General features: G+C 41.8%; 1 protein-coding gene and 1 pseudogene across 1 annotated transcript in view; both read left to right on the forward strand.

Moving 5' to 3' along the window:
- The first annotated feature begins 311 nt into the window (after nucleotides 1–311).
- Nucleotides 312–18,501, forward strand: part of IQANK1 (IQ motif and ankyrin repeat containing 1) — an 82,843-nt gene continuing 64,653 nt past the window's right edge. The window contains exons 1-2 of the mRNA XM_058178391.1: nucleotides 312–550; nucleotides 2,287–2,367. Of these exons, the coding sequence (XP_058034374.1) occupies nucleotides 337–550; nucleotides 2,287–2,367 (295 nt within the window). The 5' untranslated portion in view covers nucleotides 312–336. The remainder of the gene's footprint in view (nucleotides 551–2,286; nucleotides 2,368–18,501) is intronic.
- On the forward strand, nucleotides 17,673–17,803 carry LOC131196445 (U1 spliceosomal RNA; annotated as a pseudogene).

Below are 18,501 nucleotides of genomic sequence, written 5' to 3' on the forward strand. Positions count from 1 at the left end.
GCACCGGAGGAGTCCCAAAAGACAGAGCAGGGCCAGGATTAGGAGGTGGAAAGGGAGGATTCAACCGGATCCTCAAGACACCCGTCCCGGCTTTTCTGCAGACGCCGAAGGCTGCGCTCCCACCTTCCTTTCCCACGCTCGCGGAGGGGGGGGAGGGGGGGAGGCCGGCCAAAACTCTCAGGGCTGAAGGATCACAGCGCCTGACTCCACCCACCCCGATGGCTCCGCCCACCCGTCACCCGCAACAATTCAGCCCAGAGCCCGGCGAAATTAATTCGTCCTTTCTCCTCTTCGCTTGTAGTCCTGTTTGGAGCTGCCCATAATGCTGGCCGGTAGATGGCCGTTTTGACATCTGTTTCAGGATGCACGGTGGTCATGGATTTCTCCCTGCGTCTCCCATGCGTCTCCTCCCTATGCCCCCTCCCCACTTCCATTATTTCCCTCCAGTTTAGGAGCATGACTTCTAAGAAAGCCGCGGGGAGAAGTCCGGTAAAAAAGGGAGCCAAGCCGTCCGGAGCCAAGCCGTCTGGAGCAGCCTCTGGGAAGCCAGGTAGCAGACGGCAGAGCGTGGGGAGGGGCCCTGGCCAGGGTCCCCACACAAGGGGCAGACCAAAGGCCCGCAAGGGGTGATGAAGAGCTGTAGAAAGGGGAAATGGAAGGGGGGTTTAAGAAAGGGGAAGTGAAGCCCTTCCATCAAGAGTGACTTTCGCCTAGGGTTTGGCTTTGGTAACAGAATCTTGGGATGGGGGAGTCAGTTGCCCCTGCGCTCAGTGGGGGCAACCGGGGTGAAGGCAAGAGCAGCCCAGTGGCTCCATGATATTGGGAGATTCTGTGCTGGTGGGTAGTGGTTGAAAGTCCTACCAAGGGGCAAGTCAACTTTGGCCTCCACTGTCTGACTGACGGGCATCTTAGTTGGTGAGAGCCCTTGACTTTTTAAAGATGGTATCTGGACTTTGAGCTCAATTAGTGGAGGATATCTGCTTGAAAAGGAGTTCAGCAACAAGGCCGTCCTCATTCACTGAACCCAAGACCAATTCCAAGCAGGGGACCTCTGAAAGCAAGCCAGGTCTAAGGTGGCTTTGGCAAGCAGGGCCTGCAGTCTATGATCAAAGGGAACACTCCCTAGGCCTTTCCTTCCCCCTTGCCTGGAGCGGGAAGAAACCAGTCGGGGATCTGAGAGTCAGAGCCTCAAAGACCTCTGGGGCCCCTTTGCATGCAAGAGCCCGTGTGGCTGAGGTCATTTCTGGCTGGTAGTCTTTTACAGCCCCTCATAGCTTGGTGCCAAGTAGAGGTAGTCTTCAGTTTATGACCAAAATTGAGCCCCAAATTTTTATTGCTAAGCAAGGCAGTTGTTAAGTGAATTTTGCCCCATTTTACGACCCTTCTTGCCACAGTTGTTAAGCGAATCACTGCAGTTGTAAGTTAATCACACAATTGTTAAATTAATGTGGCTTCCTCATTGACTTTGCTTGTCAGAAGGTTGCAAAAGGGGATCACATGGTCCCGGGATACTGTGACCGTCATAAATAGGAGTCAGTTGCCAAACGTCTGAATTTGGATCACATGACCATGGGGATGCTGCAGTGATCATAATGTGAAAAACGGTCATGAATCAGTTTTTTCAGTGCCATTGTAACTTTGAATGGTCACTAAATGAATCGCTGTAAGTCAAGAACTACCTGTACTAGCTGGCCACCTCCTGACCAGACCAAACTCTTGTCCTTACATATTGAAAGAGACTTTTTGCTATTTTTGTTATTTGTGTAATTTTATTTTATTTATGTTATTAATATAATTTTTGTTAGCAGCCTAAAGTTCCATTTAGCAACCTGGGTGACCATTTATAGTGATGTTAAACAAACAAACAAACAGGAAGTGGTACTTTCCCTCCTTTTCCTTGAAAGTTCCTTCATTTCTTGGATAAACCCACCAGACAGTTTTCTTTCAGGAAACGCTGACTCAGTTCCTGGGCATATCCTTTCTTTCACCAAGCTTTGTGTTGTTGTGACACTTAAAATATGCCTGTAGTCTGCAAAATAAGTGAGCGAGTGGAATTTGAAGGGTTTACAGAGATGTGAGAGATTGGAGAACTATTGTACAGAGACCAAGCTATAAGACCCCCCAGGATTTTGCAAGGACTCTCGTCCGCATGGACTGAGCCTTGGCAGCTAGACTCATTCAGCTCTTCAGGTTATCCAATTCTAGAAAATAGGGACTATAATTCTGAGAATTGCAAGTGACATCCGGTTTACATTTGGACTTTCTCTCCCACTGTGACCTTTTCAGACCACCAAACAGATGGGAAAGATGCAGCCCCAGCAGACGACACTGTTCACCGCCAGGAGACCCCCGGCAGTCATCCCACAGGTAGGTAGGTGGGCACTGGGACTTGCCCTGGCACCTTAAATGGGAATGGAAATGGCTGAGCTCCTGCCAAAAAAAAAAAAAAGCTCACAGTAACTCACACCTTTGTAACCTCCAGATTAGACTGCTGTAATGGGGTTGCCCTTCAAGATTTTTCAGAAATTTTTACTGCTGCAGAATGTAGTTGCACAGGCAGCAACTGGTGCCAGATACACGGCACACGTAACACCACTCCTGCATGAGCTGCTGTGGTTACTGGTATATTTCCAGGTGAAATTCAAGGTGCTGATGGTTCCCTATAAAGCCCTAAATGGCTTGTGTACCACAGGGGTACCTGAGGGGTCACCTTTTTTTCCAAAGTCTCTACCCATCCAACCAGGTCAAACGGAATGAACCTTCTGCAGATCCTGTCAGTCAAAGAACATCAGCTGGCAGGGACCAGAAGGGGAGCTTTGTGGAACATCCTCCCTTCAGAGACCAGAATCCTGTTAGCCTTTCGTAAAGCTCTAAAAACCCGACTCTGCTCCCAAGCCTAGAGTGCTACATGCACCAAGGGAATGGTGGGCCTGTCTTTGGTACCTTCTCCTGGTCAGATCACAGTCTAATGGCAATGACTTTCTCTAGAGCTGTAGCCCCTTGCAGGAGGGCAGGACTTACTAAGTTGGTTCGCCACCACCTACTGATGGACCCAGACAGTGGTGGGTTTCAATTTTTTTTACTACTGGTTCTGTGGGCATGGCTTGCTTGCTGGGCGTGGCTTGGTGGTCATGTGACTGTGGGCATGGCTTGGTGGTCTCATGACGATGGGTGTAGCTTTGTGGTCATGTGACTGGGTGGGCATGTGGCTGGTTGGGTCTGGCTTGGTGGTCATGTGACTGGGTGGGCGTGGCCAACTCAATGTCACTCACGTCAAGGGGTGCCTTGCCTGGCCCCTCTCCTCACTTCCCTCCCCCTCACTCAAAACCCACTTATTTATCGCAAAGTGCCAACGCGTCAATTTAACCTGAATAATGAGGTTTTACTACCTAAAATAATGATAAACAAGGCAGAGTTCAGTTAATTGTTCTAAGAAAAATGTGATAAATGCAATTTTATGCCCCTTCATTTTTTCTGCTTTTGAAATATTACATTTAGCAACAATAAAAAAGTAAAACTTTCGTAATATCATTTCTCTCTTTCCCTCCTTCTCTCTTTCCCCGTTTCTCTCCCCCACTTTTTCACCTCCCCTTCTCTCTCTCCTCTCTTTCCCACCCTCCCTCCCTTTCTCTCTTTCTCTTTCTTCTCCCTCTTTCTCTTTCACTCCTTCCTTCCTCTTTCTCTCTCTCCCTCCCCTCTTTCTCTTTCTCTTCCCTCTTTCTCTCTTTCCCCATCCCTCCCTCTTTCTCTCACTTTTCCACCCTCCCTCCCTCCCTTTCTCTCTCTTTCTCTTTCCTCCTCTCATTCTCTCACTTTCTCACCCTCCCTCCTTTCTCTCTCTTTCTTTCCTCCTCCTCTTTCTCTCTCTCTCCCTCCCCTTTCTCTCTTTCTCTTCTCCCCTTTCTTTTCCCATCCCTCCTACTCTTTCCCTCCCTTCCCTCGCTCTTTCTGTTTCTCTCCCGCCCTCTCTTCTTCTTTCTCTTCCTCTCTCTCTTTCCCCTTCCTCCTGCTTTCTATCTCTTTCCTCCCTTCCTCTCTCTCTCTCTCTCTCTCTCTCTCTCCCTCCCCTCCCCTCCCCTCTCTTTCTCTATCTCTTTCTCTTCTCCCTTTCTCTCTCTCCCCCTCCTCTCTCTTTCCCTCTTTCCCTCTCTCTTTCTCTGTTTCTCTCTCCGTCCCTCCCTCCCTCTCTCCCTCTTCTTTTCCCCTGGGGGGGAGTCACAAGCCCAGCTTCATTGCGTTTCTCACTGTCATTTGCGGAACTAAAAAAGCTGTGCAAAATAGCCTTCCGCCTTCACGGCACATTTGCTGTTGCTGCCTTGCGCAGCAGCACAGTGAAATTTAGCCCGCTTCCCAATGGGGGAGACGGGGTCCCCTCCTCCTCCTGGAGCCCATGATGATGGAGAAGCCCTGGCAGCCACGCTGGGCGAGGCGGGGTGTGTGCCACCTCTTCTTCACCGCTTCCCTCCCCCCCACCGCTCGCCTGTCTTTAAATCGCACCTCTTTGTCACCATGCGTGCTTCCCCCACCTGCGCTGCCCTGAAATGAGCCCATCCTTGGTAGAAAGCACGCATGGCATGCTCCTCTCAAGGTCCTGAGCTGGACAAACCAATTGGGAAAGGATGTGGGGGGATAAGTTAAGGAGGAGGAATGGAGGCGTCTCTGCTCGCTTCCTGGATGGCTTTTCTGGCAGAGGTGCCTGTTTTGGGATGCCCCACCTTTCCCTCTCTTTCTCCCCTGGGGGGTGGGGAGTGTTAGATCGGGCAGTGAGGAGGCACGAGACCAAGCTAGTGACAACAGCTCTTTTATTTAGTGTGAGACTTCAGCGAGGGGCACCGGCAGAAGGTGCCCCTTTTATACACACCTGGCTGAGGTACCAGCCAATGAGATTTGAATGTTTTCCCACCAATAGAATTGTACACAACAGGGAGGAACTCCTGAACTGGTGCTGGAGGGTGGGAATCTGACGTCTGTCTGGAAGCTGACAAGCCCAGGAGCAGCGCTGGATGGAGGGACACAGGGCATCCCAACACAGGCACCTCTGCCAGAAAAGCCATCCAGGAAGTGAGATTGAGCCAAGATGCCTCAGTTCCTCCTCCTTACCTTATTCCCCGCTCCATCCTTTCCCAATTGGTTTGTCATGTTCGGGTCCGGCAGCTGCAGCAGCTCTGGAGAGGAGCCTACCACACATGCTTTCTACTGAGGACAGGCTCATTTCAGGGCAGCACAGGGGAGGGGGGAGAGTATGCGTGGTAATGAAGAGACATGATTTAAAGAGTCAGCCAAGCTGGGGTGGGGGAGGGAAGCGGTGAAGGAGAGACAGCACACACCCTTCCTCGCCCAGTGTGGCTGCCAGGGCTCCCCCTTCTCCCTCGCCACTGCCACCTCCCCAAAGGCCTCCATGAGGTAGCAGTGTGCGACGAGGCAGCAGCGATTCTCCACAGACGATTCTCTCTTCTCCTTTTTCTCTGTGGAGAATCTACAGCATCCCGGTGGGGAGATGGCCATCCCAACACAGGCAGCTCTGCCAGAAAAGCCATCTGGGAGGCGAGAGTGAACCGAGATGCTGCAGGGTCGCATTTTGGCAGTCTGGCGCTCAGGCCATGCAGAGCCGCTCCGCCATGGGACCACGGACTGGCAGTCGGCCTCTCCCATCCTTCCCGGAGAGCGCCTCAGCTGATGGGCGGTGGGCAGGTGATGCCCTCCCACAAGGTTAGCACACCCAGCCACACCCTGTGGTGCCTCCACCAGCTCAGGGCAGTGGGTTCAGATGCAGCCCAGATTAGTCGAGGAACTGCAAGGAGCCTCCTTCATGTTGCACCCCACCTCCTACCACTGCCCGGCCTTTGCCCGTGCCTCCATGCTGTTTTCCTGGGCAGTGGCGGTGGGGAGAGCAAAGCTGCAGGCCTGAAGCCACCAGCCTGGCAAGCTTTGTAGCCACCCGGCTGCCTGCTGTGGCTGCAATGCCGGCTGCAATGCCGGAGGCTTCAGGAGTCACTGGCTGGCGGGAAGGGGGCCACCTGACCCGGCAAGCTTCATAGCTGCGAAGCTTGCCAGGCTGCCCCTCCCCCTGCCCCGGGTGGGGGGAGTGAGTGGTGACTGGGGGACCAGCTCAGGGGTGTGGCCAGCCGGCCATCACTACCGGTTTGGCGACCTTGGCCAAATTTCCACCAACGGTTCGTGCGAACTGGTGCAAATTGGCTGAATACCACCTCTGGATCCAGATGGTTTTCAGAAGGACTGGGGGTTATAACTGTAAATCTGTTGCATAGTCTTGCCAAACTCTTAGTCACTGTTTGGAAGGCTGAGGCTCTGGATAGTATTGCGCCTGTGCAGCCTTTCCTGAACCATAGATCTCTTCTTCCTCCCCTGTGATACACAAAGGAATTGGGAGGGATGACACATCTAGAGTGCAGCTGGTCAAGAGGACATTTTGGAGGAAGAGACAACAAAATATTTAGAAAAATCTGATTTACCAAAAATAACTGAACAGCATAAGGCTATAGAAGAAAGAATAACAATGATGGAACTGACTGAAGCAATCAAAAGAGAAAAAAATGGGAAGGCACTGGGACCAGATGGCCTACCAGCCGAACTATACAAAACTTTTCCAGCAATAATGAGTAATATAATGCTAGAATAGAATTAGAATAGAATAGAATTTTTTTTATTGGCCAAGTGTGATTGGACACACAAGGAATTTGTCTTGGTGCATATGCTCTCAGTGTACATAAAAGAAAAGATACCTTCATCAAGGTACAACACTTAGAACACTTAATGATAGTCATAGGCTACAAAGAACTTTATAATGAACTCCTAAATAAAGCAAAAATGCCAGACTCATGGAGGGAGGCATATGTAACACTCATACCCAAAGAAGATGCAGATTTACAACTGATAAAAAATTTATAGACCGATTTCACTATTAAACATGGACTACAAGATTTTTGCTTCAATAATGGCACACAGACTAAAAAGGCTGTTAAATGAATTTATTCACATAGATCAAAATGGTTTTTTACCTAAGAGACAAATTAGAGATAATACAAGGATAATATTAAATGTGTTGGAATACTATGAAGCACACCCAGAGAAACAAATGGCGATGGTATTTCTAGACGCTCAAAAAGCTTTTGATAACGTGAATTGGCAATTTATGAGAAATCAATTAAAGATAATGGAATTTGGGGAGAGATTTATAAATACTATAAAAACAATTTATGAGAAACATTCAGCCAAGGTAATGATGAATGGAGAAATGATAGGAAACGTTAAAATCAGGAAAGGTACAAGGCAAGGTTGTCCGCTATCTCCATTGCTATTTATTTTGACCTTGGAAGTTTTGAACAGGAATATTAGACGAGATGACAACATAAAAGGAATGAAAATTAAAAAAGAAGAATACAAATTGCAAGCTTTTGCTGACGACAGTATTTATTCTGGAAGAACCACTTACATCAGGTTCTAAACTATTAGAACAAATAGAGGCCTATGGAAAAGTGTCTGGCTTAAAAATAAACAACGAAAAAACGAAAATATTGGTGAAAAACATGATAGAAAAACAGAAAAGAGAGATAAAAGAGAGACTGGACATTCAAGTTGTGAAAAAAGTGAAATATCTAGGAATACATTTAACATCAAGATGCGTAATGATAAAAGAAGACAATTACTATAAACTAAAAGAACAAATTGAGAAAGATTTGGAGAAATGGAAAAACCTGCAACTCTCACTTATGGGAAGAATAGCAATCATAAAGATGAATATATTACCAAGACTATTATATCCATTCCAGACAGTACTGATAAAACTTGAAAAAAACTTATTTCCAATATCTTAATAAGTTAACTAGAAAATTTATATGGCAAAGGAAAAAGGCTAGAATTAGTCTAAAGATGTTACAGGATCCGAGGTTAAGGGGAGGATTTGGACTGCCAAATTGGGAACTATATTACCACCAGCAGCACTGACTTGGATGAAGGAATGGGTGGAATTAAGAAATACAAGATTACTGACTTTGGAAGGACATGATTTGCAACTGGGATGGCATGCTTTTTTATGGTATGGGAGAAGTAAGATACATATGTACTTTCTTTTTTATAAAATGTTTTTTCTTTTTTCTTTTCTTATACATATATTATAAATGTAAATTTTCTTATTCATAGATAATCATACACACATATTCTCTTTAAAGAAAGCACAAAAATAAAACCTTTTAATTACATTTGGAGTTGCTCTTCTACCATTTATTTCCCTCCGTTTTACAGCAGACCTTCTTCCCTTTTCCCTCTCTCCTTCTTCTCCTTTCCTACCTTTTTCCTCCTCCTCTCCTTCCTCATACCTACTTCCCTCTCCTCTCCCCCACTCCTCTTCTCTTTCCCTCCTTTCTCACCTTCTCTCCTACTCTTATCCCCTAACTTATCTTCCTCTCCTTCCCTCCATCCCCCTCTCTCCTTCACCTCTATCTTACCTTCTATTCCTCTCTTCTTTCTTTCTTTTGTCTTTGTTGTATGATATTTTCCTTGTTTGGTATCCGGGCAACTCCAATCTTCTGATAATATATACTTTCTTTTCGGTTTCTTTTCTATTTTACCCAATCCATCATTTCATAATTGTACATTTATATCTATAATCTTCTCTTCTTCGTCCCCCCATCCCCCTTTTCTATTTACTCTAGCGATATCTGGGTTTCTATTTCTTCATAACTGTTTTTCTCATTTATTTTCCATTTATTAACATTGTTTATCTATCTATTGTCTTTTATTTCTGTCTCTTTTCTAACCATACATAAAATCTTTCCCGTGTCTTGAAATACACCAATTCCGCTTTATCTTTTATTCTTAAATTTAATCTATTCATTTTCACACAGTCTAAGATCTTTTTTATTACTTTACCTTCTGATGGGATTCTCTCTAACTTCCAATTTTGCGCAAATGCAATTCTTGCTGCTGCTATTATGTGAATAATTAAATACATTTCTTCTTTGCAGTATCTTTCTGGAAAAATACCCAATAAGAAAATCTCTGCCTTTAATTCTATAGATTTTTGTAGCATTTCCTTTAACCATGTCTGTATTCTAAATCAATATTTTTTTGCTTCTATACATGTCCACCACATATGATAATATGACCCCGGCAAATTCGAGCATTTCCAACATTTAGCTGATTTATCTTTAAACATTTTTGCTAGCCTTTTTGGTGGAATGTGCCATCTATAAAACATTTTATATAAGTTTTCCTTATATGCCGTTGCCATTGTCAATTTATAATTCTTTTCCCATAGTTGTTGCCATTTCTCTAATTCTATTGCATAACCAAAATTTTTCGCCCAAGTTATCATTGTCTCTTTTACTTCATCTTCTAATTTAACTTGCAATAAGTAATTATACAACTTCTAATTCATTTCTTCATCCTTTCCAGTCAGTATCTGATCCAACTCTAATTCCCCCAGATTAAAACCATATTGTTTCAAGTCTTTATCATATCTAGATTGTCTTTGCAATCTTGTGTACCAATTAGTCTCAATCCCTTGTTTTTCTAAGTCCTGAACTCTCCCTTCTCAGTTAAAATGTCTTTATAACATACAATTTTGTTCATGTTAATCATATTCGGATGTGTCAGTGCTTCTATTGTTGAAAGCCACATTGGTATTTCCATGTAATGTTTTTTTTTCACTCTCTCCCATATTGTTAACAAGCCATTTCTTACACAATGTCTCTGAAAATATCCATGTATCCTATTTTTGCCATACCATAAGAAAGCATGTCAACCTAGTTGCAAATCACGTCCTTCCAAAGTCAATAATCTTGCATTTCTCAATAAAATCCATTCTTTAACCCAGGTTAACATCGCTGCTTGATGATAAAGTTCCCAATTCGGTAGACCAAATCCTCCTCTAGTCTTAAGAGTCTTGAAGCAATTTAATATTAATTCTTGCTTTTTTCCCTTGCCATATATATTTCCACATCATTTTATTCAAAGTCTCAAAATATTTCTTCTCCAATTTTATCAGAATTGTTTGAAAGAAAAACAAAATTCTTGGCAGTACATTCATTTTAATTAACGCTATTCTTCCCATTAACGATAATTGCAGATTTTTCCTCCAAATCTGTTTCAGTTTGGTTCCTCAATTTATAGTAGTTATCTTCCTTCAATGTAATACATCTTGAAGTTAATTGAATGCCCAGATATCTCACTTTCTTCACTATTAGAATATCTAGATTCTGCATTAGTTGCTTCTTTTGTTTTTCTCTCATGTTTTTGACTATGATTTTAGTTTTATCTTTGATTATTTTCAATCCAGCTACCGCTCCATGTTCCTCTATTTGTTGCATTAACTTTAGGCCTGTTTCCATTGGGTCTTCCATAATGAATACTAAATCATCCGCAAATGTTTGTAGCTTATATTCTTCTCTTTTAATTTTCATTCCTTTTATTTCTTTATCTTGTCTTATTTTTCTATTTAAAACCTCTAACGTCAAGATAAATAACAATGGAGATAACAGACATCCTTGTCTAGTTACTTTTCTGATATCTACTTTTTATGTCATTTCACCATTTATTATTACCTTTGCCGATTGATCTTTATACATAGTCTTAACCATGTTTACAAATCTATCCCCAAAATCCATCTTTTGTAATTGTGTGGTCATAAATTGCCAATTCACATTATCAAATACCTTCTGCGCATCTAAAAATAACAATGCCACTTGTTTTTCTGAATGAGCTTTGTAATATTCCAATGTGTCCAATATAATTTGTATATTATCTCTAATTTGTCTTCTAGGTAAAAAACTATTTTGATCTGAATGTATAAATTCATTCAGCAACCTCTTCAGTCTTTCCACCATAATTGATGCAAATATTTTATAATCTGCATTTAATAATGAGATTGGTCTATAATTCTTTATTTGTTGCAAGTTGGTATAAGAGTTATATATGCCTCCATCGATGACTTCGGTGCCTTGGCTTCTATTAGTAAATCATTAAATACTTGTAGCATTTTATCACTTAATGCATCTTGCAATTATTTATATAATTCTGCTGGTAATCCATTTGGCCCCAGGGTTTTTACATTTTTCTGTCTTTTCATCCCCTCTATCAATTCCATCATTGATATTCTTTCTTCTAGTGCTTTTTTGAATTCTTCTGATATTTTAGGAATCTTTGCTTTTTCCAGATATTGTTCTATTTTCCCTTCTGATATCTGTTCTTGTTGGTATAGTTTCTTGTAATATTCCTCAATTATTTTTTTCCTTTTCTCATTTCAATAACATATCTTTCCATGTTGGTCTAATAGTTGTGTTATCAATTTCTTTTCTTTTTCCTTTTTCATTTTATATAAATAAACCTTCCTGGTTTATTTGCATTTTCAAAAAAATTTTGCTTTGTTGATTTTATTTTTTTTGCCAAATCTTCATTTTCAATTAGATTCAATTTGTGATTTTTCAAGTCCATTAGGTTTTTAATTTTTTTATCTTGTGGATTTTTTTGTAAGTCTTTCTCTAATTTCTTATATTCTTCCTCTATTTCCCTTTGTGTTTGTTTATTCTGTTTATTTCTTTTCCCTGCATAAGTTATTGTCAAGCCTCTTATATATGCTTTATTGGTATCCCATACGTTTTGCAATGATGTATCGTCTTTTCTGTTCTCTTTGAAGAAAAATGTCAATTCTTTTTCGATGTATTATATAAAGTCTTTTTCATTTAACAAGGTTTGATTTAATATCCATCTCATTCTTTTTCTTTGGCCTTTCCATACCATCATTATCGGGTTGTGGTCTGCTCATATATTTCTCTCTATATCAATCTTGTCTATCTTAGCTATTAAATCTGTAGACATCCACATCATATCTATTCTTGACCATAACATGTGCCTATTTGAATAAAATGTATACTGCCTTTCTTTTAAATTTCTCTTTCTCCAAGCATCTTGTAGATTTAATTTATCTCTAATTTGTCTTTTAGATAAAAAACCATTTCATAATTGTGGGAAATGTTTTCGGAAGTGTTTTCCTTGGTTTTTTACTCGTTTTTGTAGATTTATACTCCAATTTGTTATCCACTATTGCATCATAATCCCCCATTATTTAAATATATTCATATTCTAATATTTTTCTGTGTAATTTTGCATAAAATTCTTCTTGATTATTATTTGGAGCGTATATTCCTATGAGTAATATTTTTTTATAGTTCATTACAATTTCTACCATTAACACTCTTCCCTCTTCATCTTCAAATATTTGTTTGGATTGAATTGTCTGTTTGATATAAAATACCACACGTCTTTTACTTTGAGAGACCAATGTTGCATACAACTTCCCTGATTTTGTTTTTTCCAAAAAAATTATTTTGTTCTCTAATATGAACTTCTTGTAAACATATAATTTCTAATTTTAACTTCTCTAATTTGTTAAATATCTTTTTTTTAATTGCCGAATTTAATCCATTTATTTTCAAAGATATTACTTTAATTTCTTCCTCCATTTCTTATTTATTTACTTGTGCTGTTGATCTGGTCACTCTTATCTCTCTTTGTTCTCCAATTTCTTTTGGTCGAGCTCCTTCTCTTAATACTTTCTCTTCTTGTTCTTTAGTCGTCTCCCTTGACTGCTCTTTCTTTTCCTCCTGTTCATCTCTCCTTTCTTCTCTCAATCTCTCTTGTTCTTGAAGACCTATGTGTTGTTCATAAAATATCTCTGTTTTTTCTATTGAGTCTAATCTGAATTTTTGCTCTTGCCAGTTCACCAATATTCCTTCTGGAATCAGCCATCTGAAATTTATCCCTCTTTGTATCAGACATTTTGTAAGAAATTGGTATTCTCTTCTCAGGTCTCTCACTCTTCTTGGAATTTGTTTCAGTGCCACCACTTCTCTCCCTTTGTGCTTTATCATTGTATTTCTCATCATTTGCAATATCTCTGTTCTCAAAGTTTTTTTCGTAAATCTGACATGAATTTCTCTGGGTAGATTATTTCTCATCGCATATCTTGTATACACTCTGTATGTCTCATCAATTCCATTTAGAATTATTTCTTTATTTTCTTCCATCACCGCTGCTAATATCTCTGCTATCTTCTCTGGTAGATTTTCTCCCTTTTCCTCCTCAATGTTTTGGAATCTTAAATAAAAGTCAGCCTTGTCTTCTTTGTGGGTTAAAATTGTTTTTTCTTAATTTTTATCAATGGTTGTGAGTCTGCGGTCCATCTCTTCCACCTTTTTCTCCGTTGTCTCTGCTTTTTCTTCTATTAGTTGCAATCGTTGTTAATTGTTCCCTATTATCTCTTTAACTTATTTCAATTCTCCCTCCATTCTTTCTAGTCCTTTCTTAAGATCTTCATGTATGTTCTGTAACATATTTTTAAAATCCATATTAATTTTCTCTTGCTGTAACGTAGATTCTGTTGTACATCTGTACTTTCATAGACATTATATAAGAAATGCATTGCTAAATATTACATGAAAATTCCAACTTGGTTATCAACAATGGAAGCTTTAATACATCCAAATAGTTTTAATTTTAGAAATATTGTTAGGTATAAGGACATACTAACAGATGGGGGGAATTACAGCAGAAACAAGATTTGGAAGAACAGGGGATTGAATTAGATTGGTATATGTATATGCAAATACAAACAAGATATGAAAAAGATGCTAAACTATATGGTTTTTACTTAAAAAAGACAGAGCTGGATAAAATTCTCACAGGAACAGAGGATAAATTAATTTTAAAAAATTATAATTTTTTGTTGGGTATTGAGTTAGAGGATGAACAAGTAAAGGAAACAATGATAGCTTGGGCCAAACATTTTGGATATTCAATAGATCTAGACAAATGGCAACAGTTATGGGAGAGGAATTTCAAATTAACAATGTCATATAAAGAAAATCAATATAAAATGTTTTATCGATGGCATATGCCACCTGAGAAACTGGCAAAAATATTTAAAGATAAATTAGCTAAATGCTGGAAATATCATCAGTGGTGGACATGCCCAGAAGCCAAAAATTATTGGGAGAAAATAAAGGGTTGGTTAGAAGAAATGACTCAACAACACATTGACTCAAAACAAGAGCTGTTCTTATTGGGGATTCTACCAGAGAAAATCAGTAAAGGAACTATCTATTTGATTATATTTGTAATAACAGCAGCAAGAATTGTTTTTGTGCAAAATTGGAAAGCAGAGAAAATACCCCGGAAGGAGAAATTATTAGAAAAATTTTAGATTGTGCAGAAATGAATAGATTAATCTTGATGATGAAAGAAAGAGAGGATTCAGAATATTTTTATTTATTTATTTTGTCACAACAGTATATATAAGCATAAGCATGAAAATAACTATATAATATATAAGCATATATATAAGCATAAGTATGTAATAACTATATTAATTGAATATAATGAAAGGAAACAATAGGACAGGAACGGTAGGCACGTTTGTGCTCTTATGCACACCCCTTATTTTAAGATATGGGATAAATTCTACCATTGGTTAGAAAAAAGTTTAGAAAACAATGGATAATTATGTAAGAAAATGGTATAATTAGAATAGTGTATTTGTGGAAAAATGGTAATAGTTTAAATTGAAATGAAGAAAGAAGAAACAATAAAAAGATGGAGCCACAAAGAAAACACTGAGATGTCACACGGAAGGAATGACAGCAACAGTGGCAGCAGCAGCAGCAGCAGAGCTTGCCTGGGCTCCCCCGCCATTCCAGAACTGTGCTGTGCTGGGGAGTTTTCCCATGTGGATGCTCCCAGCAGCAGCAGCGGTGGCGGCAGAGCTTGCCTGGGCTCCCCCGCCATCCCGCAACTGCGCTGCGCTGAGGAGATTTCCTGTGCGGCCACGGTGCCAACGGCGGCAGCAGTGGCAGAGCACACCCTGTCCTTCAGGGACCTCTAGGTGGGTGGCCCAGCCCAGAAGCGGCGCATTCTCTGTCATGGACTGGATGCAGGGAGGAAGGCAAGTGGGCGGCAGTCAGCCAAAGTCCCCGCAGAAGCCAAGCGCAAAAGCCGAATGCACCATGCTCAAAAGGCAAGCGAGCCTTGCCAGGTCCCCCCTGAGGCCGAGCACAGTGGGTCTCCCTCACTCCCCCCCCGCCACTGCCAGCATTGGTTTACCTTGTAGAACCTCTCCCTGCAGTCCTGCCATGCTTTCCTCGGTTTCTGCCTTCCATGTGGTCTTCCGCTTGCCTGCCTTCACACAGGGCTGCGGGCTGCAGATTGGTTCAGGGACGTGGCCAGCCAGAGATTACTACCAGTTCTCCGAACCAGGCCCAATCTCCGCTACCTACTCGCCCAATCCGGTCCGATCCGGTAGCATTTCACCCCTGTTGTGCACCAGTTACACCCGTTGCTGGACCAACAATCCCTGCTTACAGTCACTCATGCCCTAGTTACCTCCCGTCTTGACTATTGCAAAGCACTCTACATGGGCCTGCCCTTGAAAAGCATATGGAAGCTCCAGTTGGTTCCTATATAATCGGCCTGCGGGAGGGGCATTGGCTGCTGATTTGTTTCTGGGTACAATTCAAGATGCTGGTTGTCACCTTTAAAACTCTACAGGGCTTGAGAACAGGTTAGCTGAAGGACCATCTCTTCCCTGTTACAACCACCCAACCCACCAGAAGAGGGAGGCTGGGAGTCCCTCCTCCTGAGGAGGTCCATCTGGCGGGACCCAGAAAAGGGGCCTTCTCCTTGGTGGCTCCCCCGCTTTGGAACATCATCTCCGTGGAGAGTAGGCTGGCCTCCACTTTGACATTTTCTGGCAAGACCTGGGGAACCCTGAGTGGTGGGAAGAAGCCCATCAAGTGGCTTGCTTGTTTGATTGCTTGTTGTTGCCAGGAGTGTGGGTGGGGATTAGTTTTTACTCTTTTTATATGGGGTATTTTGTTCTTTGCAAACCACCTAGAGTCACTGATTCTAGAGCCATATACTTTTTCTAAATAAATAAATAAAATGTTTTAAAAAATAATCAGAATTGTGGGCCACTGAGATGAGCCGCTATAGAAATCAAATCAAATCAATCAATCAATCAATCAATCAATCAATCAAGGTGTCGCTTGAAAGCTTGCTGAGTGCCAGAGAACTAGGGGATGGCCATAGTAACCCCGATTTTAATATTGAAGTCAGAAACTAGAGGCTGGCCAGCTCCAGGGAATTAGTAGGGATGGATGTAGAAGAGCATAACTGGCACTGGAGGAAGAAGGAGGAAGGGTTGCTTTAGTCTTGCCTTAAGAGTGAGCCTTTGGGGCGAGAGGTGGTCAAGAGATCAGGGAGTTTTTGTTCTGCTTACCAAAAGTTATCCGGTGAAGAAGACCCTTCTTCACTTGGTATATAATTGATCTGTGAAAGTCTTCCCCACAAGACCCACTGAAGGCCACTAATGGGGATTCCTCAAGAGGACAAGTCTATCAAGGCCTATCAGTGAAATGATATTTTATGGAACCATAGGGTCAGAGGAGGTTCTCCTGGTCCAACCCATCCTCCAGGGCACCTGAGGGATCTCCTTTTCCCAAGAATCTAATCCAGCTAGATTGAGCTGAATGGGCATGCTGCAGATCCCAGCATCAGCCAAACAGTGTCAGCTGGGGGGGGACCAGAAGATGAGCCTTTTCACAGTGGCCCCTGTTCTGTGGAGCATCCCCTTCTTTGGAGATCAAAATGGCCCCCTTTTAGCCCTTCATAAGGCCCTAAAAACCTGGCTGTGTTCCTGAGCTGGGGGGCAGGGGTGGGGGCTGAACATAGACCGTAACCGTCAGCACCTTTTCTTTATTGCAGCAGCCAGAACTGGACACAGCATTCCAACTGTGGCCTAACAACCGCAATATAAAGCGGCATGATTGCTTCTCGTAATCTTGACTGCCTTGGCTATGCTGCGGCACATTGCTGGCTCATACTAAGTGCTGGTTCCTCAGAACACCTAGATGCTTCCCATAAGCACTCATGTTCAGGAATGCCGTGTCCAGTTCTGGACACCATAATTTATTTTTATTTATTTATTTATTTTATTTTGTCACAACAATATATGTAGGTATCATACAAAAAGATTATATAGTAAATAAACACATATATGAGTAAATATAAGGAGGTATAAGCATATATATAGGAAGAAGAAAAGAAAAACAATAGGACAGGAACGGTAGGCACGTTTGTGCGCTTATGCATGCCCCTTATGGTCCTCTTAGGAATGGGGTGAGGTCAATAGTAGAAAGTTTTTGAATAAAACTTTTAGGATTATGGGAAGAGACCACAGAGTCAGGTAAAGTATTCCAAGCACTGATGATTCTGTTACAGAAGTCATATATTCTGCAATCTAGATTAAAGCGGTTGACATTAAGTTTAAATCTATTAGTTGCTCTAGTATTATTGCAATTAAAGCTGAAGTAGTCTTTAACAGGAAGGACATTACAATAGATGATTCTGTGAGTTAAGCTTAGGTCTTGTCGAAGGCGACAGAGTTCCAAGTTTTCTAAGCCTAAGATTTCAAGTCTGGTGGGATAGGGTATTTTATTGTTTTCAGAGGAATGGAGAACTCTTCTTGTAAAATATTTCTGGACACGTTCAATTGTATTGATGTCAGAGATATGGTGAGGGTTCCAAACAGGCGAGCTGTATTCTAGAATTGGTCTAGCAAATGTTTTATATGCTCTGGTTAGTAGTGTGGTGTTTTTGGAAAAGAAGCTACGCAGGTTTTCCCAGGGTGAGGCTCATCCATTGCACTCCGGGTGTGCTGACCCCTGCGATTTCCCCAAATGCGGGAAACTCGACTGCATAATTTGTGGTAAGGGCCGGTTTAGCTCTGCCTGGTAAGGCCTGTTATTAAGAACACAAAGCCTGCAATTACTGCAGGTTCGAGCCCGGCCCAAGGTTGACTCAGCCTTCCATCCTTTATAAGGTAGGTAAAATGAGGACCCAGATTGTTGGGGGGGCAATAAGTTGACTTTGTAAATATATACAAATAGAATGAGACTATTGCCCTATACATTGTAAGCCGCCCTGAGTCTTCGGAGAAGGGCGGGGTATAAATGTAAACAAAAAAAAAAATTAGGTTTACAACTCTTAGAGCTTTTTTTGCTATGTAGTTGCAGTGGGCTTTGGTACTTAGATCATTTGACATGAAAACTCCAAGGTCTTTAACGGGATGGGGGTCGTCTATAAGGTAATGTCCATCTAGTATGTATTTAGTTTTTGGGTTCTTTTTTCCTATATGTAAGACTGAGCATTTGCTGGTTGAAATTTGGAGCTGCCAATTTTTAGACCAAGCGGATAGATGATCAAGGTCGTTTTGAATGATAGAAGTATTGTCTGTGGTGTTAAATAGTTTGACATCATCAGCAAAGAGAACACAATTACTTGAGATGTGGTCACAGAGATCATTAATGTATAGTATAAAGAGTGTTGGTCCAAGGACGCTGCCTTGAGGAACGCCACTCTTGACAGGAACAGGATTTGATAAAGCATTGCCAATTTTGACCACTTGTTGTCTGTTAGACAGAAAAGCAGTTA

The sequence above is a fragment of the Ahaetulla prasina genome, chromosome 3 (assembly GCF_028640845.1).
Source record: "Ahaetulla prasina isolate Xishuangbanna chromosome 3, ASM2864084v1, whole genome shotgun sequence".
Taxonomy (NCBI): Eukaryota; Metazoa; Chordata; class Lepidosauria; order Squamata; family Colubridae; genus Ahaetulla; species Ahaetulla prasina.